The sequence below is a fragment of the Pongo pygmaeus genome, chromosome 20, assembly GCF_028885625.2.
Source record: "Pongo pygmaeus isolate AG05252 chromosome 20, NHGRI_mPonPyg2-v2.0_pri, whole genome shotgun sequence".
Taxonomy (NCBI): Eukaryota; Metazoa; Chordata; class Mammalia; order Primates; family Hominidae; genus Pongo; species Pongo pygmaeus.
The window spans coordinates 1,958,837-1,981,580 of NC_072393.2; the positions used below are offsets into that span (position 1 = coordinate 1,958,837).

The following is a 22,744-nucleotide window of genomic DNA, read 5'->3' on the forward strand; positions in this document are numbered from 1 at the left end:
TCACCATGTTGGTCAGGCTGGTCTCAAATTCCTGACCTTGTGATCCGCCTGCCTCTGCCTCCCAAAGTGCTGGGATGACAGGCATGAGCCACCGTGCCTGGCCTCCTTGGGGTTTTCTACGTTGACAGTTGTGTCGCCTGCAAACACGGAGCTTTGCCTTTTCCTTAGCAGTCCATGTCCCTTTCCTCTCCCTTTCCCGTCCCCTCGTGCTGGCTGGCGCTGGCATTTCCCAGCGATGTGAGTCGCGGGGGCAAGATGGTTACCCTTCCCTGCCCTGCTCTTGGCGGGCAGCTGAGCCCCTGGCCGCGGAGCACGGTGTTAGCGGCAGAGCACGGTGTTAGTGGCGGGCTTGTGTGGATGCTCTCCCTCGGGTGGAGGATAAGCCCGTGGTCCTGAGTATGCAGCGCCCGTTTTTTCGTTGCTGCTTTTGGTGTCAGCGCGGTGCTGTGGTTTCCATTCCTCATCCTGTTGCTGTGATGGGTTTCCAGTGTTGAATGCGTCCCCCTTGGTCGGCGTGCGATTCTGTTTATCCAAGGCGGGATTCTGCTGGCTGATGGGCTGCTGAGGGGTTTTCTGCCGTGGTGGGAGCCATGGCCTGTGGTGCTTCCTTGCGGCCATGCCTGTCTGGTTTGGTCTCTGGGTGGCGCTCCCTCGGCTTCTGTTCTGCTGTCTTTGACCAGGACTTGCGCACCCAGAGCTGCGGGCCTGGCTCTCCTTCCCTTTCTCATGGTGATTGTTCCCAAATGCCGTGCCCACAGGGGAAGCTGTGTGGTGTCCTGGGTTCTGGGTCCACCTGCACTCTGGCCGGAAGTTCCCACGTGGGTTCCTGGCTGTGGCAGGAGGGCCACACAGATCCCAGCACAGAGGATGGAAGCCCTCGCCATGGTTCCCAGTGATGGCCAGGAGGGCGCCATGGTGCCTTCCTCCGCGTGGTCTGGCTGGGCTGAGCCTTGCTCAGGAGAGGGTGGCTGTCGGGTGGTGGGGCTGCCCCAGCACTGCTCCCCCTTCTGCCTCATCTTGTCAGGGTTGGGGTCAGCACCCTGCCTCCTGGGGCCTGGGTCCATGACACGGCTGAGCAGCGTGGTGTCTAGTGTGGCGCAGGCGCTCCTGGCGTGGAACTGCATTCGTGGTCTGGATTCCGTGCAGGTTTAGGTGCTCATGGTCAGGCCAGTGGCTCCTGAGATGTGTCTGGGAGCATGATTTGGGGGAAAGGATGGCATTCTTCTCTCTTATGGCTTTGGCAACACCTGTCAGAAAGAACCCGGTGGTGGGGAAGGCAGGTGTCAGTACCAGCCTCTGCCTCTGGCATCCGTCCTGTTTACAGCCAGCCCTGCTGCAGAGGGTGGGTCAGAGGGGCTTCCACCTGACTGTTCCCTGCCCTTTCTGATGGAAACTTGCATTCTGATGTTGGAGGAAACCCTCGGAGCAACTCTCTGTGGCTTTGCCCGTGCTCCGCTTGGGAGGCTCCAAGTCCTCCTGCCTAAGCAGCGTCACCAAGGAGGCTCCTAGAGACTCAGACCCCCGCTTCCTATGGGGCCGGGATTCCAGACTCCAGAGGGAAGCAGGGTTGCGTATAAACCATGGTGTTTGTAGGAACAGTTTTGGCCCCAGAGCCTGTCCTGTCATGGAGTGTGGGGGACCCCAGGGAGGGTTCCCAGCCCCAGGCCTGCGGTACGAGCCCGGATCTGCTTAGTGCTGCTCAGGACTTGGGATTTGAGTCATTTCCTGGGTGGCTTGTCCACGGAGAATGAGGGATGTTCAGAGGGTCTGTCAGGTGTGGAGAGGGAGGAGATGGGTGTGGGGGGTGGCCCAGCACCTGCAGAGGCTCAGGATGGCTCGTCTACACACCTCCCATCCCGTCTCCTCCCCTCCTGGGGGCTGCCCCTGGCCTTGGAGAGCGGAGGATGTGCAGCTGCTCCTGGCCAGGGCGGGTGGCCCTGCCCTCTGGATCTGCGTCTGGGTGGACGAGTGGCCCTGTCCTCTGGGCCTGGGGGGGGGTGTCCCTGTCTCTCTGGGGCTGGGTGGGTGGGCCACCCTGTTGCTTGGGGCAGCGGCTTGCTTGTGTTACCCTCTCTGCTCAGGGACTCCCTCCCCATCCTGAGAGACACTGGGTGGGACACCAGGCCTGTGGCTGTTGTGCGAAAAGGAGTGTCACTGGTCCTCCCTCGGCTCTTGGGGTGCCGGTGTGGGCTTCTACCGTGACTCAGGTGCCCTCACCCCCAACTACTCCAGCCCCCAGCATGAATCCCCTTCCTGTCTCTGGATGGGCCTATCCTGGACATTTCACAGAAACAGGATCACACACTGCGTGGCCTTTTGTGTCCGGCGTCTCTCACTGAGCGTGACGTCCTCAAGGTGCATCTGCGCTGTGGCCTGGGTTGGAGCCTAGTGGGGTCCTGCTTCCATGTGTGCGCGACCTCACTGTGCTGTGTTGATCTTTCGTCTACTGATAGACACTGGCTGCTTCCACCTTTTGGCTGTGGTGAGTTGTGTTGGCTTTTGGAGGCATTTGTGTCCGGGCTTTTGTGTGGACATGTTTTTATTTCTCCTGGGAGTGGAGATGGTAGTATTTTTGAAGGATTTGAAAGGCAGTGTCTTGGTTGTCCAGATGCTACCGTGTTGGACAGCTGGGTTAATAAGAGGTGTTTTCTCCTGGACGGTGCCAGGTCTTGAGGTCTGGAGGTGGACTGGCGTCGGGCTGCAGCTGGCCTTGCTGTGAGTGTGGCGTGGAGCTGTGGGGACAGCGCTGCTCTTAGCAGGCTGTCAGCGGTGCTCAGGGCAGACACCCCCAGGGACTGGCGGCTCAGCTTCCCTGTGTGCATGTTGCTTGTGGTTGGTGAGGGAGGGACAGAGCTCGGTGCTAGGCTTTTCAGCCTGGCCAAGTGTCGCTGCCTGCCGTGGAGAGTGCCCCCCAGCTCCTCGCGGCCTCCCTCAGGCCCTGTCTGGAGCCCAGCATGGTGGGGACTGCAGGCCCTGCCTCGGGGTGCCCCTGCTGGCCGCCTCTGGTCCTGGGATTGGCTGCAGCCCCTGATTTTGAGCTTACGTTTCTAGGAGACTGCAGCGTGGCTTCCAGGTGTGTGTTGGTGTGGTCGCAGTCCCCTTGGCTGGGCCTGGCCTCCCCAAGCGGATGCTGGAGCACGAGGATCTGTCTCGGCTTCTCAGGAGGTCCTGCCCGTTCTCTGCGCATCCCTCTCACGGGCCCTTCTGCCTGCAGCTCCCAGGGCTGCAGCTGGTGGGGCCTGGGCCTCCTCCTGCTCCTTCACTGCAAGCGGAGCTGTGTTCATTCCATTCTTTCTTCACAGGGGCTGGGCGGGCTGGGGGTGCCAGGGAGGCCAGGGGTCCGCGCTCACGCCTGTTTCCTCTTTCAGTTGGAGAGAGGCGATTTCCTCTCAGAAGAGTGGAGGGAGCGAATCGCCAACACGAGGTATGGCCAGCGTGGGGCATGCAGGGCATGTGGGGTGTGCACTCACAGGCGGGTGGTGGCTGTGGCGCCGGGGACCGGGAGCAGTCACTCGGCTCCTGTGCTGGCTGTGGCAGGAAAGAGGCCGGTGGGGACAGGAAGGGTGCCTTCAGGAAGGGTGCCTTTCCCTCATGCTGGATCTCCCTCTGCGGGCGCGCAGAGCAGACGTGCCCAGCAGAGCCCCTGTCGGCCCTGCAGACCCTGCTGGCAGTGAGCCCGTTCCTGCTGCCTGCCCCCTTGACTTTGGGACACTGTGGGCCCCTCTCGCCTGGGTTCCTGGGCCTCCTCCCCGCCCAGGCTTGGTCTGGGGGTCTTCCTGTCTCCATCCATCCCTTCTGGAGTGGCTTACACCCACACAGCGCGATGAGGGCTGCTCGAGGGAGTGGCCCCTCCTGGTCCCAAAAGCCATCTCTGCACTGCCTGGGCTTGCCCTTCCGCGCCACCTCGCACCTGGGCCCGGGAGTTCAGGGCACTGTCCAGGTCCGTCCCCACAGCCACCTGTTTGTCCTGGTGGCCACCGGCTCTGTGTGGCTGGGCTGGGCCCCCGTGCTTTCCACTGCCCAGCCTGGGTGTGGCCACGGCGCTCCAGCGTCTGCCAGGGACCCTGGAGGCCCAAGGCGCTTGTGAGGGCAGCCAGGGAGGTGGGGTCAGCAGCTGGCTGGGCCCTGCTCCCCCAGTCCCGCCATCCTCCCTGCTCCCCTCATCCTCCCAGCATTCTTTGTCCTCCCTGCGCCCCTCGTCCTCCCCGCATTCCTCGTCCTCCCCGCGTTCCTCGTCCTCCCCGCGTTCCTCGTCCTCTCCGCGTTCCTCGTCCTCCCCCCGTTCCTCGTCCTCCCCGCGTTCCTCGTCCTGCCCGCGTTCCTCGTCCTCCCCGCATTCCTCGTCCTCCCCGCGCCCCTCGTCTTCCCCGTATTCCTCGTCCTCCCCATGCCTGTCATCTTCCCTGTATTCCTCATTCTCCCTGCATTCCTCGTCCTCCCTGCGCCTGTCGTCCTCCCCGCTCCCCTCATTCTCCCCGCGCCCCTCCTTCTCCCTGCATTCCTCATCCTCCCCATGCCCCTTGTCCTCCCCGCACCCCTCATCCTCCCCGCCCCCTCGCTCCTGCTGTCTTCCCTGTGCTTTTCTTCCTCGGGTGTGCTCGTGGCTTGTGGTTGAGTGTCCCCCACGGACAAGGTTTGGGGAACAAGTAGAAAATGGGGGTTTCTTTTCCCAAAAGGTTCCTAGGTTTGCTTTCCTGTGTGAACTTCCATTTGGGTTGGGGCGCTGTGCCCGCCGGCGGGTGTTCTGCCATCTGGAGGGAATCGTGCTGACCATGGGGTGGTGGTGGGAGCGCAGGGGCACCTGCAGCGGTCAGGCTGTGATTGCTGTCTTGTAACAAACTCTTAAGAAGCCGAGAGATTTCTGGCGTCCCGTTGACATCTGGGCTCGGCCCAGGCTCTCACAGTTCCTCTCCAGGAGCTGCCAGCCTCGCTGCCTTGTCAGGCAGACCCAGCCCTAGGCTCAGCCTGCTCTGGCTCTGGGCACAGCGTGCAGGTCTTGACCAGGAGGGACTCCTCCCACAGGCTACCCACTGGTTGTGGGACCTTGCACTCTTATCTGGCCTCATCCTCTTTTCCCTTTCCTGGGTCTGAACCACGATGGTGGTGGCTTTGGAGATGGGCATCATGGAGCTTCCTTCTCTGAACACCCAGTTACCCAGGTCTTTCTGGCTCACACCGCTCAGCCACCTTGGCCACCTGAGCTCAGCCGACCTCACGTCTAGCCTCCCTAAGTGCGGTCCTGAGTGGGGAACACAGGCAGCCCCGGGACCCTCATTTGAGGATGGGAAAGCTGTGCTGAGCCTGCAAGGGAGCCTCTGGTTCCCCTGTCCTTGCCAGGGTGTCTGAAACGCTGCCAGGGGCGCCTCACCTGGGGCCCGTTGTCTGCGGTCTCTGCAGCAGTTGAGCGGGAGCCTCTGCTTGGCGCCCCCTGTTGCAGTCCAGCCCCGTGCTGGGCCTCTGTTTTTGGCCACCCGCCTTCTTCCCTTGGCCTGTGGGTCCTTCACGGCTGCTCTTCCCACCTTGCGTGGGCTGCTCGTGAACCTTCCCAGATCACTGGACTCCAAGATTCACAATAAGAGACTTGGTCACGAATCCCGCCCCCTCTGTTTTTGGCCCCACTCAGAAGAGGCCGCAGTTGCCTTTTCCCTGCACCTGAAACCCACGGCGTGCGCTCGGCTGCGTGGGCTCAGCCCTGGAGGTGGCGGGCGGGTGTGGGCAGGGCCTAGCACCGACAGCAGCGGTTGGTGGCTGCGCCGGGTGGCTGTGCCCGTGAGAGGAGCCTTCATGGCACTGAACTGGAGTATTGTTTTGCAGTGTTATATTTGTGAATAATTTTGCCTTTGGTCCTGAGGTGGATCACCAGCTGAAGGAGCGGTTTGCAAACATGAAGGAAGGTAAGGCGCCCTCCTTGCCGGTCTGTGCTGGTGTGACATGATTGAGGAAGGGCGGCCAGGAGGTCCCCGCAGGGTGTCCTGCAGAAGGCAGCTCAGACTTGGGGTCTTTAGTCCCCTTGGAGCCAGGTGGTCTTCCTTCATGCTTTTTTTTTCTTTTTTTATTGAGACAGTTTTGCTCTGTCCCCCAGGCTGGAGTGTAGTGGCACAATCTCTGCTCACTGCAACCTCCGCCTCCTGGGTTCAAGCGATTCTTGTGCGCCAGTCTCCCGAGTAGCTGGGACTACGGGTCTGTGCCACCATACTCAGCTAATTTTTGTTTTTATTTTATTTACTTTTTGAGACGGAGTCTCACTGTGTCCCCCAGGCTGGAGTGCAGTGGCACGATCTCAGCTCACTGCAACCTGCCTCCCAGGTTCAAGCAATTCTCCTGCCTCAGCCTCCCAAGTAGCTGGGATTACAGGCACATGCCACCATGCCTGGCTAATTTTTGTACTTTTAGTAGAGACGGGGTTTCACCATGTTGACCACGCTGGTCTCGAACTCCCGACCTCAGGTGATCTGCCCGCGTCGGCCTCCCAAAATTTTGGGATTACAGGCGTGAGCCATTGTGCCCAGCCCTGGAACCTTCTTGAGTTGAGCCTGCAGCTTGCTTATGGCCAGCTGACCACCCAGGGGCAAGAGTCCCCTTTATTCTTGACCTAAGCACATGGAACTCGGTATCCGTACTGAGCAGGAGTGGGGCTCTCAGCTGTTTTGTTTTCTCCCTCCGGAGAAAGGTCACCAGGCCCATGCAGGGCCCTTCATGCTGTTTTCTGAACCCCAAGCCCTGGCGTAGTTTCAGGAGCAGAGAACTCAGCCCATGACATCGATTCCAGTCTTGCAGTTGAGGGTGGGACCCAGACCACACTCTGTGGATTGTCCCTTCCCTAAACATGGAGACTGAGCCTGCCATTGTCTCCCAACCCCCGCCAGCCCTCCAGCAGGACGTAGGGCAGGTTTGGGGTCTTCTTGAGGAGATTGTGCTGCCTGCCTTCCTAGGCTCTCCACCAACCCCTGCAGCAAGCACCACCTCCTCTGTGCCCTGGCGGACGTGGCTTCCAAAGCCACTGCTGGGCTCGAAGACAGGTGCTCTGGGGGTACCCCCTCTTCCTCCCAACTGCTCCCCACCTGTCCTCTCTAGGGAGGCCTCCAGAGGCTAGGGGAGAACTGTGGTGGGCTCCTCAGGCCTCCCAAACAAAACCCAGAGGGTCTGCAGCTGCCTTCAGCACCAATGCCCCACAACCTGGGGGTTTGAGGGGTGCTTGTGTGCCTGTGTCTGTGTGTGTGTGTCTGTGTCTCTGTGCATGCCTGTATCTCTGTGTGTGTGCCTGTGTGCCTGCGTGTCTGTGTGCGTGTCTCTGTGCGTGCCTGTGCGTGCGTGCCTGTGTCTGCATGTCTGTGCCTGTGTGCATGCCTGTGTGTGTGCCCGTGTGCCTCCGTGTCTATGTGTCTGCTTGTTTGTGTGTGTGCATGCATGCCTGCGTCTGTGTGCGTCTGTGTGCCTTGCGAGTTTGTTTGCATATCTGTGTGTGTGTGTGTGTGTGTGCGTGTGGCAGTGGTGTTTCTGACTTATCTTAGAACCACACGAGGACACCATGCTTTCCTGCCCAGTTGCCCCCACACCCCAGCAGCACTGCGGGCCTCCCTGCACCCTGCAGGCAGCTCCTGTCACCCCCTCCATGGTCCCCGTACCCGCTGCCCTAGAACGCCTCTTCTGGCTGTTTCTCGCCAGCTTTCTCTGCACGCTCAGATGTGGTGGCTGAGTCAGGGTACTGCAGTGGCGTCTTCTGTCCGGCCCCTCCCTGTTTTGAACATGTCCAGTGAAGGGCAGGTGGCCAGCAGCGCTGATTCTAGGGGCCCTGATGGTCCCAGACGTGCCCATGAGCATTTGTTAGCCTGGCTCTGCAACCATTAGACATGGCCCTGCTCATGTTTGAGGTCCTCTCGTAGGGATACTGGCCTAACCTGTGTGCCCAGCCTGGCCCTGGAACCGCCCTTCCTGCTCCTCCTGAGGGGAGTGGTGTGTCGAATGCCAGGCCTGGGCTGGCGCAGCATCCAGGGGAGGAGAGCTGGGATGGGGTGGGGTGTGCGTGTGTTTAAATGGATCCATTTTGACTTTTAATTTTTTTTTTTTTTTTGAGATGGAGTCTCGCTCTGTCGCCCAGGCTGGAGTGCAGTGGCGCAATTTCTGGTCACTGCAAGCTCCGCCTCCCAGGTTCATGCCATTCTCCTGCCTCAGCCTCCCGAGTAGCTGGGACTACAGGCGCCCACCACCACACCTGGCTAATTTTTTTGTATTTTTAGTAGAGACGGGGTTTCACCTTGTTAGCCAGGATGCTCTCAATCTCCTGAGCTCGTGATCTGCCTGCCTTGGCCTCCCAAAGTGCCGGGTTACAGGCGTGAGCCACTGCACCTGGCCCACATTTTGACTTTTATGATTACCTTCTTTATATATGTAAAAACAGAAGGCTCTGTTTCTCTCAGTCCTGCGAAGTTTGGCTCCTAAAAGCATTAACACGAAGTTCTTCCTGCAGCATACACAAAATGGCCCCATAGTGACTGTTGATAGTGATACTGACACTTAGCAGCAGCCTTGCAGGTGCCTGGCTAACATTTTTGTATTTTTAGTAGAGACGGGGTTTCACCGTGTCGGTCAGAGTGAGGCTGAAGGTGTCCATCCGGTCTGTTTGTCTTTGCATTTATCACTGACAGTCAGGTAGAATCCCAGGGTTCACAGGTATTTGAAATAATTCTTTTCGCATGACTCTTTCCAGTTTGCATCTACAGTTAGGTTTTGTTCCTGTTTGTGTACAGCTTGGGGGTTTGCTCTTTCTGCCTCTCAAACCTTAGTTTTTTGTGTTTTTGTTTTTTTTTGAGACAGGGTCTCTATCCTTGGCCCAGGCTGGAGTGCACTGGTGTGATCATAGCTCCCTGCAGCCTTGACCTCCTGGGCTCAAGTAATCCTCCTGCCCCAGCCTCCCGAGTAGCTGGGATCACAGGCATGCACATCATCATGCCCAGCTAATTTTTTATTTTAATTTTTTGTAGAGATGGGGTCTCCCTATGTCCCAGGCTGGTCTGGAACTTCTGGCCCATCTGCCCGTCCTGGCCTCCCACAATGCTGGGTTTACAGGCTGAGCCTCTGCGCCTGGCAGCGTAGTAGGTTTTTTTTTCTTTTGAGGCAGAGTCTCTCTCTATCGCCCAGGCTGGAGCGCAGTGGCGCGATCTCGACTCAACTGCAGCTTCCACCTCCCAGGTTCAAGTGATTCTCCTGCCTCAGCCTCCCGAGTTGCTGGGATTACAGGCACAAGCCACCACCCCTGGCTAATTTTTGTATTTTTAGTAGAGATGGGGTTTCACCATGTTGGCCAGGCTGGTGTGGATCTTTTGACCTTGTGATCTGCCCACCTTGGCCTCCCAAAATGCTGGGATTATAGGTGTGAGCCACCACGCCCGGCCAGCGTAGTGGGTTTTGAAGAAACTGCTGTACACACGTTGGCTGGCCTTGCCTTCCTCGTTTAACAGGAAATCCTGGGAATCACGTTGGACAGCGCAAGCTCCTTTCCTGGACACATCTCGTAGCAATGGCTGCCCAGGGCTCTTCCACAGCCGCGTCCCCAGCTGGGCTGAATTGCTCCTGTTTCGGGAGGTTCCTCTGCAGAGCCCATTTCACGTGGGGAAGCCCTGGCTCAGGGTCCAGGCTGCTGCAATTTTGTGAGGACCTGAGAACCCCCCCACCCTTTTTTTTTTTTTTGAGACAGAGTCTTGCGCTATCATCCAGGCTGGAGTGCAGTGGCGCCATCTCAGCTCACTGCAAGCTCCACCTCCCGGGTTCACGCTATTCTCCTGCCTCAGCCTCCCGAGTAGCTGGGACTACAGGTGCCCGCCACCACGCCCAGCTAATTTTTTGTATTTTTAGTAGAGACGGGGTTTCACGGTGTTAGCCAGGATGGTCCTGGTCTTCTGACCTTGTGATCCACTGGCCTTGGCCTCCCAAAGTGCTGGGATTACAGGCGTGAGCCACCGCACCCGGGGTTTTTTTTGGTGGGGGAGGATTGAGTCTCACTCTGTCATTCATGCTGGAGTGCAGTGGCGCTATCTCAGCTCACTGCAACCTCCGCCTCCCAGTTCAAGTAATTCTTCTGGCTCAGCCTCCCGAGTAGCTGGGATTATAGATGCGCGCCACCACACCTGGCTAATTTTTGTATTTTTTTAGTAGAGACAGGGTTTTACCCTGTTAGCCAGGCTGGCCTCGGGTGATCCACCTGCCTCAGCCTCCCAAAGTGCTGGGATTACAGGCATGAGCCACTGCATCCCGCCGAGAATGTTTTTTAAAGAAGCATTATTTGTAGGAGGTTGGGCGTGGTGGCTCACTTGAGGTCAGGAGTTCCAGAGAAGCCTGGCCAGCAGGGTGAAACCTGCTCTCTACTAAAAATACAAAAATTAGCCAGGTGTGGTGGTGCGCACCTGTAATCACAGCTACTCATGAGGCTGAGGCAGGAGAACCGCTTGAACCAGGGAGGTGGAGGTTGCAGTGAGCTGGGAGACTCTGTCTCAAAAAAAAAAAAAAAAAGAAAGTTATTTGTAGGATAGGCTTAAACTTGGAAGGTGTTTCCTAGTGTTGCTTGTAGGCAGGTGGACAGGACCCGGAGCCCAGCGTGTGTGTGTTCCGTGTAGTCGTTCCTTCTCTGTCACCTTGAGTGGTGTCTGCTCTTCTGTTTCCTCTCCCCTGTGTGGCAGTAAGCAGTATCTGTGTTTCAGGTGGCAGAATTGTGTCCTCGAAACCCTTTGCACCTCTGAACTTCAGAATAAACAGTAGAAACTTGAGTGGTAAGAAACTTTCATGTTGTTAATGATTAACACGGGTAATTTTAACCATCTGACATGCAGTATTCTTAGGTCCCTCTTCCTAGACCCTGTGGACACTGGGGCTGGATCCTTCTGTGGGGTGGGGCTGTCCTGGGCAGTGCAGGGTGCTGAACAGCGTCCCTGGCGTCCGCCCACTCCATGCCAGGAGCACTCCTGGTCGCGACAGCCACACACGTCCCCATAGAGCACTGCATGCCATGGGGATAGAATCACTCCTGGGGGAGACCCCAGCTTTGAGGGGAGGTGTGAAAGATTTACGGGACTTTTGTGGACAGAGACAGGCCCGCGGTGGGAAGGAGCCGGCCCCTCCCCTGCCCGCCTCGTTGTGCTGCGTGCTCTGTCAGCTCCTGGCCCTGCGGGGCAGCACAGCCTCCTCTGAGGGGCTTTCCTGAGGAGCGCCCACCCAGGAGGTGCCTGTGTTGCTGGGTGCTGGCCATTCTTGCAGCCATGATCTAAGTCGCTTCCAGATCTTCTCCCCCTCCTTTTCCATTCCACTCAGCTGGGTTTGTGGCTGTTTTTCTGAGGTTAGAGGGGCCCAGGCCGGGTGTTGTTGAATGGTGCACCTCCCTGGGCCGGCCTCTGTGGGCCACTGTGGCCTGACTCAGTGTGGGAGAAGAGGGAAGATGTGCAGCTCAGGCTTCTGTCCCCACGCCTGCCCTTGGGTGGGTGAGGTCTGCATGGAGGGGCTGTGGGCAGGCGCAGGCCCAGCCTCACCTGTGGCTTCCGCAGACATCGGCACCATCATGCGTGTGGTGGAGCTCTCGCCCCTGAAGGGCTCGGTGTCGTGGACGGGGAAGCCAGTCTCCTACTACCTGCACACTATCGACCGCACCATAGTGAGTATCTCGCTGTGCCCCAGCCGCAGGGCCGTCCTGGCCTTCACCCCGCCCACGTCACACCTCCCTCCTTTCTCATGTGGCCCCAGAGCCCTCAACGACCCCCGCCCCTGAGCTCAGGCCCAGCTCCTCAAGGCCCTTCAGTACTGCTCACACCGCAGGACCCACCAGCGTCCTCCCAGGCGCTGGGCGTGTCCTGGGTGAGGGCTGAATGCTGTCTCCCCTAGTCTATGCTCAGCTCCTGGGGTGGGGCGGGGCCATCAGAGTGATGCGTGACCATAAGGGTCCTGGCTGCCATATCCAGAGGCCCCTGTGAATAGGAGTCCCACGTCCCTGTTCCCAGCTCCCCTCCATGTGAGAGGGTCCTGAGCGGGGAGACACCAGGGTCCATGGGTGGGGTCTGGGATGCTTCTTCCCTCCCTGTGTTCCCCAGAGTCCTCTGACATGGCCCTGGGCCAGTGTGCAGCCTGCCTGCCTCCCACGATGGTTCCCCCCACGGCATGAGTATCCCGAGCCTCCTGGCATGTGGGCAGCGCCGGCCCTCCAGGGCTGGGAGGCGTCCTCTGGTCTCTTTCCCGTCCTTCGGTTGGGCACTCTGTTCCTGTTATTGGGGTAGCGGTGGTTTTCCTTACGGTGGTGCTGGTGTGTCTGGACCCTCACTGTCCAGTGCTCGGAGCCTCCACTAGAGCCTTCCTGGGGAGCGCTGGTGCCGTCTGGGGACCGACAGCCCCAGGCAGATGCACCCTGCCCTCCCACTGCTCCCCCAAGGGCCCTGGGACGAGAGGCATGGTGAGCTGAGGCTGAGGCTCTGGGGGCTTCGCCTACTGTGTGGCCCCCAGCCCCACGCAGTGCTGCTGCTTCAGCTGCCCTGGCGCTGATGCTCTCGGCGCGGCCCCTCGCCTTCTCCTCTGAGGCGGGCGCGGTGCTTTTGTGCAGAAAGCCCTCCCTCTTCCAGAAGCAGAGACACATCCCAGGGCCCTGTATCTGTTCTGAAGGCTTAAACCAGCCCCGCCCACCCGTCGCGTGCTGGTGAATTGAGGGTGACGCCTGGCCACAGCTGGGTTAGTCACATCCGCGTTTGCTGCTGGGGGGCTCCAGCTGCATGCCTGCTGTCCCCAGATACCAGAACAGCCTCCCCCTCCACTGTCCAGGGAGCTGATGTTACCTGGTTGTCCAGACAAATCCGAACAGAGATTGGGACTCCCTTCTAATAAGGGTTCTTTTTCTTCTTTTCAGCTTGAAAACTATTTTTCTAGTCTGAAAAACCCAAAACTCAGGGTAAGTTTGTGTGTTTTTTCTCTTGGGTTAATAACACGCACGCACTGATGTGGGGAAACGCAAAGCCGTGCGCAGCCGGGTTCAGGAGCCATGACTGGAGCACAGCCCTGCCGCCCTTCAGGGTCCGGCCCAGTGCCCTTTCCCGCCTCCTTCCTGCTCCTCCCCACTGTCACTCCTGGTCCTCTCCCTACCCTTTCCTCTCTGTCCTCCCCCTCTTCCTCTCCTCTCCCAGCCCTTTTCTCTCACCATTCGATCTCTCTCTCTCTCCCACCCTCCCTCTCTGTTTCTCTCTCTCTCCCACGCTCTCTCTCTTTCTCTCCATGCTTTGCCTTGTGTTTGATAGTTTGGTCTGGGCCATCCTTCTCCTTGTTAATACCTATTTTTGGGGAGGTGGCTTGGTTTAGGTTTGGTGGTGGGGTGAGTTGCACTGAAGGGCTGGGTGGGTGAAAAGCTTGTGTGTCACTGCTGGCTGCCCCCTCTTGAGGCGTGGGGTGCCACACATGTGCGCTTGTCCCACCCTCGGTGCAGAGTGCAGCTCCTGGGCCCCTGCGCCCTGCATGCGCTGCACCTTTGGAAGCAGGGCTGTCCCCTCCTCTCCCACCTTAAAGCAGCAGTGGGAAAGCCTGGCTCGGGAGCCACAGTGGCCACCCTGCCTGCTGGCGCTTCTGCAGCCTCAGATTTGCCTGCTTATTTGCCACCAAAGCTGAGAGGATGTTAGTCCAGGCGTCCTTTCGTTTTGGAGGGTCAGACAAGACCAGCGTGCAGAGAACCCCATACAGGAAGGGCTCTGTCACTGCCTGGATTTGTAGCCAGGGCTGGGCTCCGACCCGGCCTCAGAGCGTGGTACCCCTCGGGGGCCTTCTGTCCTTCCCACCATGCTTAGGGGGATGTGGGTCTTCCCTGGAGAGCAGGGAACAGCCCGAGGTGGCCGGCGCACCCTGTGTTCTCCTTCCCGTGGGTCACGCCCTCCACTAACTCTCACATCAGAGAACTTGTGCGCGGCGTCCCCCATGTGGGCCTCAGTGCCTTTCGAAGAGAGGAGAGGGCAGGGAGGCTGCGGGCTGTGGCTTCTAGGTCCTGCTGCCTGAGGGGCTTCTCGTCTCCTGTCTTGGATGTGGTTCTTTCTCTGGCTCACAGTCTGGCTTCTTACTGATGAGCCTCTGTGATTGTGGGAGTGGCTGTGAATGCCGTCATCCATGCCCACGGGTCACGTCCTGGCCTGCGGGGCCCCAAGCAGCCCACTGCTGTCTCTGGGCCTCAGTTTCCTGATTGCTGCCACAGAGGACTTGCAGTGGACAGAGTTGGGCCTGTGGCCCCCTCGAGTCTGAGCTCCACGTGCCTCTCGGTGCAGGAGGGCTGTGGGCAGCGCTGGGGCTTCCTGTGGCTCAACCTGCTCTCCTTCCAGGAGGAACAGGAGGCAGCCCGGCGCCGCCAGCAGCGTGAGAGCAAGAGCAACGCGGCCACGCCCACTAAGGGCCCAGAGGGCAAGGTGGCCGGCCCCGCCGACGCCCCCATGGTAAGGCCCCAGCCTGGCTCCTGCTGCTGGAGGGCACCCGCCCCCTGCCCGGGAGACCCCATTGGCAGAAGGCTCTGCGCCCACCCCTGTTCTTCCCTTGTGTCCTCCAGGACTCTGGTGCTGAGGAAGAGAAGGCGGGAGCAGCCACCGTGAAGAAGCCGTCTCCCTCCAAAGCCCGCAAGAAGAAGCTAAACAAGAAGGGGAGGAAGATGGCCGGCCGCAAGCGCGGGCGCCCCAAGAAGATGAACACTGCGAACCCCGAGCGGAAGCCCAAGAAGAACCAAACTGCACTGGATGCCCTGCACGCTCAGACCGTGTCTCAGACGGCGGCTTCCTCGCCCCAGGGTGAGCCACCCCCGCGCCACGGCCCCCGCTCTCCCCGAGTGCAGATGCCTGGGGTCCCCTTTGCTGGGACGCCGCCCTCCTGAGCCCCGGCTGTTCAGGGTGTCCCTGGAGCCTTCCTGGTGTGGCTGTGCCTTCAGGGTGGCCCCATCCTAAGGGGTTGCTGGGCACCTGCCCCGTGCTGATGCCTCTGCCCTCCGCTCTCCTGACCCACCCCGTGCTGACGCCTGCCCTCTGCTCTCCCAACCTGCCCCGTGCTGACGCCTGCCCTCTGCTCTCCCGACCTGCCCCGTGCTGACGCCTGCCCTCTGCTCTCCCGACCTGCCCCGTGCTGACGCCTGCCCTCTGCTCTCCCGACCTGCCCCGTGCTGACGCCTGCCCTCTGCTCTCCCGACCTGCCCCGTGCTGACGCCTGCCCTCTGCTCTCCCGACCTGCCCCGTGCTGACGCCTGCCCTCTGCTCTCCCGACCTGCCCCGTGCTGACGCCTGCCCTCTGCTCTCCCGACCTGCCCCGTGCTGACGCCTGCCCTCTGCTCTCCCGACCTGCCCCGTGCTGACGCCTGCCCTCTGCTCTCCCGACCTGCCCCGTGCTGACGCCTGCCCTCTGCTCTCCCGACCTGCCCCGTGCTGACGCCTGCCCTCTGCTCTCCCGACCTGCCCCGTGCTGACGCCTGCCCTCTGCTCTCCCGACCTGCCCCGTGCTGACGCCTGCCCTCTGCTCTCCCGACCTGCCCCGTGCTGACGCCTGCCCTCTGCTCTCCCGACCTGCCCCGTGCTGACGCCTGCCCTCTGCTCTCCCGACCTGCCCCGTGCTGACGCCTGCCCTCTGCTCTCCCGACCTGCCCCGTGCTGACGCCTGCCCTCTGCTCTCCTGACCCGCCCCGTGCTGACGCCTGCCCTCCGCTCTCCCAGATGCCTACAGATCCCCTCACAGCCCGTTCTACCAGCTACCTCCGAGCGTGCAGCGGCACTCCCCCAACCCGCTGCTGGTGGCGCCCACCCCGCCCGCGCTGCAGAAGCTGCTAGGTGAGCCCACGCGAGGCGTCTGGCAGAGGGTTCTGGGCTTGGGGTCATCCCAGGAGGACCGTGGGTTGTGACACTGACCTCGCAGCAGCCCCCGTGACCCCCATGCTGGACCGCACTGAAGTTCACCCAGGGTTGGGGTCTGCCTGCTGCAGGGGTCAGTAGAGGCTCAGATGCAGCCCGTGGGTTGTCTGAGGTCTTACCCAAGAGATGCTGGGTGACACTTGGGACATCTGCAGTTGTCATCACTTAGGAGTGCTGCTGGCACGGGGTGGGTGTAGGCCAGGGATGCTGCTCAGGGCCCTGTAGTGCCCAGGATGGCAGTGAACACTCAGCTGTGCAGGGGTCAGAGGGCCTGAGTGCTCTGCGAGCTTGGGGTGTGTGGCGTGGGCTCCGCTGGGCGCTGCTGAGCTCCTGCCTCATGAGCGCCCGACACTTGGTGAGGCCTGGGACTCATTCTCAAGGGCCGCTCCCCCCTGTTCCCTCTCAGTCTCACCTGCGTTCCGTCTCTCTTCCCAGAGTCCTTCAAGATCCAGTACCTGCAGTTCCTGGCGTACACAAAGACCCCCCAGTACAAGGCCAGCCTGCAGGAGCTGCTGGGACACGAGAAGGTGGGTCCAGGCCCCCTTGGCGTTCTGCCTTCCCGCACAGAGGTGGGTCGTTCCTGTTCCTGGGCATCCGTCCCCTGTGGCAGAGGCCCTGGAGCGCAGGCCTGAGTGGGCTCGCTCCTCTGCTCACCTGCTGCGAGAAACAGACCTACCTGTTTAAACCCAAAGAATGGACTGAGAGACCCGGAAAACAGCGAAAATGAGACTCTTATTCATGGTTTTGCAAGACCTGGTATCTGATAGGCACACCCAGCACAGTTTGAACAAGCAACTTTCCCCCTAGTGCACAGATCCCTCCCCCGGTTCCTCAAAGGCTGAGTACTGTGAGGTCACAGTCTTCCCGGATGTTGCCTGTTGGTTGTTCAGCAGGGGCTGGAGTGCAGTGGTGCAATCTGGGCTCACTGCAAGCTCCGCCTCCCGGGTTCATGCCATTCTCCTGCCTCAGCCTCCTGAGTAGCTGGGACTACAGACACCCACCACCACATCCGGCTAATTTTTTGTATTTTTAGTAGAGACGGGGTTTCACTGTGTTGGCCAGGATGGTCTTGATCTCCTGATCTCGTGATCCTCCCACCTCGGCCTCCTGAAGTGCTGGGATTACAGGCGTGAGCCACCCGCCCAGCTGTAGGTGTTTTCTTTAGGGTTGTCCTGCTGCATTTTGTGCATTGCAATCCCAGTCAGCTTAGGGGCTCTTCAGGTATTTGACTTATGATCTAAGTAGCTGGGCAGGCTGATAAGAACAGACAAAGCCAGCTCTTTTGCAGACTGGTAAACCTTCATCTTAGACTAAACTTCTTTGGTTCAGGTGAGGGCAACTAAGCGGGGGGACGTGGGGGGAGGGGAGGCTGACAAGCAGGCATCAGCGATCCAAGCAGGGGCCTAGTACATGTTGTCTCTTCTGTAGTTTGCTGACCTAAGCCAATTCAAGGCAGTTTGTCCTGGAAATGGACCACTGTATACATGATTTCCTTCACCTGAGGTCCCGGCTGTGGGGCCCCGCCCTGGGAGCCTCGGAGGACCTGCCTCAGTGGGGAGCTAGGGCCGGGCTATGGGGTGGAAGTTCTCGTGGCCCAGAGATAACTCCAGAAGCCATTGGAGCCACAAGGTCGGCTGTCACTGAGCCCTGGTTTGCATTTTGGACTTTGGTTTTGCTTTAAAAAAAATGCTTATAGCGTGCTTTCAGCATATATGCACATGCATTGCTCCCTGTGTAGCTGACAGCATGCCTGAGCCGGGGCCCTGTTCTCTGCTGGTGTCTGAAGGTTGTCCGGTGTCAGTGGCTCCTGGGGTCTTCCCTTGGAGGTGAGCCTCCGGACGCTGAGTTTTTGCTGTTACGCTGCAGAAGGCTTCCTTGCAGATCCACGTGAAAAGTCCATCCCCTGGTATTGCCTTAGGATAAACTCCTTGGCATTGGCTGGCCTCTGCGTGGCTGGGGGCGCTGCCCTGGCTGAGTCCGGGTGGGGTGGCAGGTGCCATCCCTCCAGCTGGCGAGAGTTCTTTGCAGTGAACCTGATGCAGAGCTGGTCCCCTCCCGCCGCGGCCTGAGTGTTTCTTGGCATCTCAGCCCGGTGTGGGTCCCCTCAGGCATGTCTGTCCTTGAGCGCGTCTGCGGGAAGCGTGAGAGGCAGGGCGTGGGCCCTCCCTGTGGGCCCTCAGTCACCTGCCCTGGCCCTTAGTCACCTGCCCTGTTTGTCCTACAGGAGAAGAACGCCCAGCTCCTGGGCGCGGCTCAGCAGCTCCTCAGCCACTGCCAAGCCCAGAAGGAGGAGATCAGGAGGCTGTTCCAGCAAAAATTGGATGAGGTAGTGGACCCCAGGGGGCAGGTGGCAGCCGGGGCACAGCCTGGGGTGGCCCACGTCCGTCGGTATGGCTTCCTGTGGCTTCCTGTCTGTGCCTCTGTCCAGCTGTGTCCCAGGGGCTGGGCTGCAGGGGTGGTCATGCCTGGGGGCTTACTTCACCTTGGAGGCCACCAGCATGACCTCTACCCCACCCCGTGTCCCCAGCTGGGCGTGAAGGCGCTGACCTACAACGACCTGATTCAAGCGCAGAAGGAGATCTCCGCCCATAACCAGCAGCTGCGGGAGCAGTCAGAGCAGCTGGAACAGGACAACCGCGCGCTCCGCAGCCAGAGCTTGCAGCTGGTGGGTGCCGCAGCGCAGGAACAGGGACATGGAACCAGAGGGGCCCTGCCTGGGTGGGTGTGTCCTGTGTGCGGGCGGGAGGCCCTGGAAGGCTCGCCTCTGTCGTGGGGTTTGTTCCCAGACGAATCGCGCCACCTGTGAAAGCTTGTCGAGCGCGTCACAGCAGGCAGTCCTGGGCCCCTCGGCTGGATGGTTTCTCAGCAGCCCTGGGTGTCATGGAGCCACACTCTGGCAGGCTCGAGGTGTGGGGTCATGCGAGCATCCCCCATCGTGGTGTGGGTGCTGGAGCTGCGTCATCTGTCCGTGGGGGGCCCCAGTCTCCGCTTGTTCTGCATCCTCAGCCTGCTATTCCAGAAATGGGGTCTGTGCCCTAAGCACACAGGCTGTTGGCTGAGGCAGGCCCAGGGAACCCTGCCCTGAGAGTGTGGAGTGTGCTGGGCAGGCAGCCAGCCAGTCGCAACTGTCCCGTCCCTGTCCCCTCAGCTCAAGGCTCGCTGCGAGGAGCTGCAGCTGGACTGGGCCACACTGTCGCTGGAGAAGCTGCTGAAGGAGAAGCAGGCCCTGAAGAGCCAGATCTCGGAAAAGCAGAGGCACTGCCTGGAGCTGCAGGTGGGCTGCGCGCGAGGCTGCACTCCGTGGTGTCCGAGCCTCTCCCATCAGCCTCTCTGTGACGGCGTTGAGCCTAGGGTGGTTGCGGTTGCAGCAGCCTAGGAAGAAGGTGGAGGAGGACAGTTGGGTGGAGCCTTGTGGAACCTTCTGTCTTGGGCCGCAGGCTGGCCGTGTGGACAGCTCCGCCTCACTCTAGCCCTCAGCTCTCGGGGGCATCTCGGGATTGCTTGGCTGAATGCACAGCGCTAACGTAGGATTTCCTGATTTCCTGGCTGCCTCCTTGCAAATCATTTCTATAACAGTCATAGGGGAGAATTTGCTCCTTAGAAAAATAGCTGGATCGGTGCCCCTCGAGCCCCTGCAGGGGCTCAAGCCTGTAATCCCAGCACCTTGGGAGGCCGAGGCGGGCAGATCACCTGAGGCTAGGAGTTGGAGACCAGCCTGGCCAACACAGTGGGACCCTGTCTCTAGCAAAAATACAAAAATTAGCCGGGTGTGGTGGTGTGTGCCTGTAGTCCCAGCTCCCAGGGAGGTTGAGGCAGGAGTTCTGGCTCCCAGGATGGCATCCCCAAGGGCCATATTGAGGCAAAAAGGGCCGTGTTTGAGTCCGGGAGGTGGAGGCTGCAGCAAGCTGAGATTGCACCACTGCACTCCAGCCTGGGCGACAGAGCCAGGCCCCATCTGAAAAATAAAATAGCTTGTACTTTCTGACACTGAGAAACGCATTCGTGGAGGACGAGTAGAGGAAGTGTGGAGGAGGATGTGCAGAGGGAAGGTGCTCTCCTCCCTGCTCCCAGGCAGGGGCAGGTGCTGGTGGGCGGTGCCCACAGCTGCCGTGCAGCCTAGAAAGCGGCAGGTCACGGGCTTTGTTCCCAGAGCCGCGTCCCATCGAGGCTGTGCCCACCTGCTCACCTTACATGTCCCCAGCGTGGTTTCACCGTCGATGGACCTGGTGCCCTTTCGCCGGACCTCTGCTGCCCTTTCAAATGACTGCACCAAACCCTTGCTGCAAGGCTGTCCCAGGAGGCGGGCTCTCACGGGCGGCTGACGGACGTCGGGAAGCGCCACCCACGTGCTCCCGAGCTGCTCCCTCACGTGTGTGGCCCAGGCGAGCCTCACCAGCATATGTTAGAGAAACGGAGGTCGCCGACCTCGTTACCACAGCCGGGCACTGCGGGTCTGCCTGGAGTAGCAGGGAAGAGCATATTTGGGTTCTGACCATTTTTGTCATAATTTTTTTTGTGTAATAAATAAACAAAATGTGTTTGTTAAAAGAAAGGAAAGCAGGTAAACAGAACAGATAAACTAAAAGAAAAAGCCCCTCTCAGACTCAGCGCCTGGGGAAGCTGCCACGCTCGAGTGGCGTGTCCCTCCACAGGTTTTACACTTAGTAAAACTGGATGTTTTACACTTAGAGTCTATTTTGAGAGACAAGAGTGCTCTGTATCTTCCTGTTGCTCTTTTTGGAGAAGGTGCTTTCATGTCAGCAAAAACTATCCTTGGCCCTCCACATTGCTTTATTTGACGCCCCCAGCTTCCCCACCCCACCTCTAGGTGGTCGGCAGCTTTGTCTTTTCCATCCCACATGAGCAGCGGGGGTCCTGGCCCTCCGGGTGTCCATCTGTAGCACAGTCTTGGGTCCCTGGTGTGGTCCCCAGGTGGGGTGGGCCTGACGCCATCTCTCCTCCTGCAGATCAGCATTGTGGAGCTAGAGAAGAGCCAGCGGCAGCAGGAGCTCCTGCAGCTCAAGTCCTGTGTGCCACCTGATGACGCCCTGTCCCTGCACCTGCGTGGGAAGAGCGCCCTGGGCCGCGAGCTGGAGCCTGACGCCAGCCGGCTGCACCTGGAGCTGGACTGCGCCAAGTTCTCGCTGCCTCACTTGAGCAGCATGAGCCCGGAGCTCTCCATGAACGGCCAGGCTGCTGGCTATGAGCTCTGTGGTGCGCTGAGCCGACCCTCATCCAAGCAGAACACGCCCCAGTACCTGGCCTCACCCCTGGACCAGGAGGTGGTGCCCTGCACCCCCAGCCACGGCGGCCGGCCGCGCCTGGAGAAGCTGTCTGGCCTAGCTGCACCCGACTACACTAGGCTGTCCCCGGCCAAGATTGTGCTGAGGCGGCACCTGAGCCAGGACCACGCGGTGCCCAGCAGGCCGGCCACCAGTGAGCTGCACTCGAGGTGAGTGCCCTGGCGGGGTTGGGGGTCTGCACCTGGTGCCTGCCGACTCTGCCTGGTGTGCTCAGGCTGTCAGGGGTTTCAGCAGGAGTGCGTCTGTTGAGGAGACTGAGATGGGGAGGTGCTGGGCCAGGCCGCTGCCTCTGAGCGCCAGCCCACGGCCCTCGAGAGTGACTGCAGCTTCTCATTCCAGAGCTGAGCACACCAAGGAGAACGGCCTTCCCTACCAGAGCCCCAGCGTGCCTGGCAGCATGAAGCTGAGCCCTCAGGACCCACGGCCCCTGTCCCCTGGGGCTTTGCAGCTTGCTGGAGAGAAGAGCAGTGAGAAGGTGCGGGCCACGACCCCTGCCCGGGGCTCAGAGAGGTGCTCAGCAGAGGCGGCCCGAGCGAGTTGCTAGCAGGAGGGGTTGTCCTAGTTGACCTTGGGGCACAGTGAGGGACTGGGGCTGACCTGGAGGAGGACGCTGTGGCTAAGTTGGGGGGCAGCCAGTAAGGACAGGTCACAGGTGACGATGGGCAGGTGCCATGGAGGACATGGGGTTTGTCAGGGTGTCCCTGGTGCCTCTTAGTTCTCAGTGACGGACAGCAAGTGCTGGTGGAGACGCAGAGCCCAGTTTGGGAGGCCGCTGCCCACAAGGACTGCCTGGGGGGCACTGGCCTGTGTGCACAGGGATGGAGAGGGAAGGACGGTGACGTTGCATGGACTTGGCAGTGATGGATGTGGGCCCTGGGAGGCTTGGTGGCGCCACGGGTGACTGCCCACCGAGCCGGGCGGGCAGGCTAGAAGGGACAGATGGGCATTGCTTTCAGATACCAGGAGCGTGCCATGCCTCTGGAGTGTCCCAAAGCCGGTGTCCAGGAGGGCCTGACTGCATAGGGAAGGTTGCAGGGCCTTGGCAGCCTGGGGGCCGCCTTGAGAGAGCTGTAGCAGGCCCCCGTCCTGTGGCTGTGGTCCCTGTGTCCTGGAGGGGTTTGTTGACCCGCGACTTGGGGTCGGGACTTCGTCTGCAGGGCCTGAGAGAGCGCGCCTACGGCAGCAGCGGGGAGCTCATCACCAGCCTGCCCATCAGCATCCCGCTCAGCACCGTGCAGCCCAACAAGCTCCCGGTCAGCATCCCTCTGGCCAGCGTGGTGCTGCCCAGCCGCGCCGAGAGGGCGGTGAGTGGCTCCCAGGAGGCCGTCCCCAAGGGCCACGTTGAGGCAAAACAGTTTGGGGTGCTCGAGACCCGGCTCGCTTTGCAAAGTCTCACGCTGTAGAATGTCGAGTGTGAGGCAATACAGTCAAGGTGGGCCGTCCAAAGCTGGGGCCTGTCCGGTGACCTGGGCCGTTGTTTTTGCCAGTCTTTTTCTTTTGGGTGAAAGGCAGGTGTGCAAGTGGAGAGGGCCTCACACCTTCTGGGTTGAGGAGGAGCTC

The 22,744-nt window shown here is 60.3% G+C and overlaps 1 protein-coding gene across 2 annotated transcripts in view; it reads left to right on the forward strand.

Moving 5' to 3' along the window:
• Positions 1–22,744, forward strand: part of DOT1L (DOT1 like histone lysine methyltransferase) — a 70,648-nt gene that overhangs the window by 33,529 nt on the left and 14,375 nt on the right. For both annotated transcript variants that reach the window (XM_054465452.2, XM_054465451.2), the window contains exons 8-22: positions 3,369–3,424; positions 5,815–5,894; positions 10,695–10,763; positions 11,532–11,638; positions 12,875–12,916; positions 14,322–14,432; positions 14,543–14,777; positions 15,687–15,800; positions 16,317–16,408; positions 18,106–18,207; positions 18,409–18,546; positions 19,030–19,155; positions 20,849–21,333; positions 21,524–21,659; positions 22,342–22,488. In XM_054465452.2, the coding sequence (XP_054321427.1) occupies positions 3,369–3,424; positions 5,815–5,894; positions 10,695–10,763; positions 11,532–11,638; positions 12,875–12,916; positions 14,322–14,432; positions 14,543–14,777; positions 15,687–15,800; positions 16,317–16,408; positions 18,106–18,207; positions 18,409–18,546; positions 19,030–19,155; positions 20,849–21,333; positions 21,524–21,659; positions 22,342–22,488 (2,040 nt within the window). The remainder of the gene's footprint in view (positions 1–3,368; positions 3,425–5,814; positions 5,895–10,694; positions 10,764–11,531; positions 11,639–12,874; positions 12,917–14,321; positions 14,433–14,542; positions 14,778–15,686; positions 15,801–16,316; positions 16,409–18,105; positions 18,208–18,408; positions 18,547–19,029; positions 19,156–20,848; positions 21,334–21,523; positions 21,660–22,341; positions 22,489–22,744) is intronic.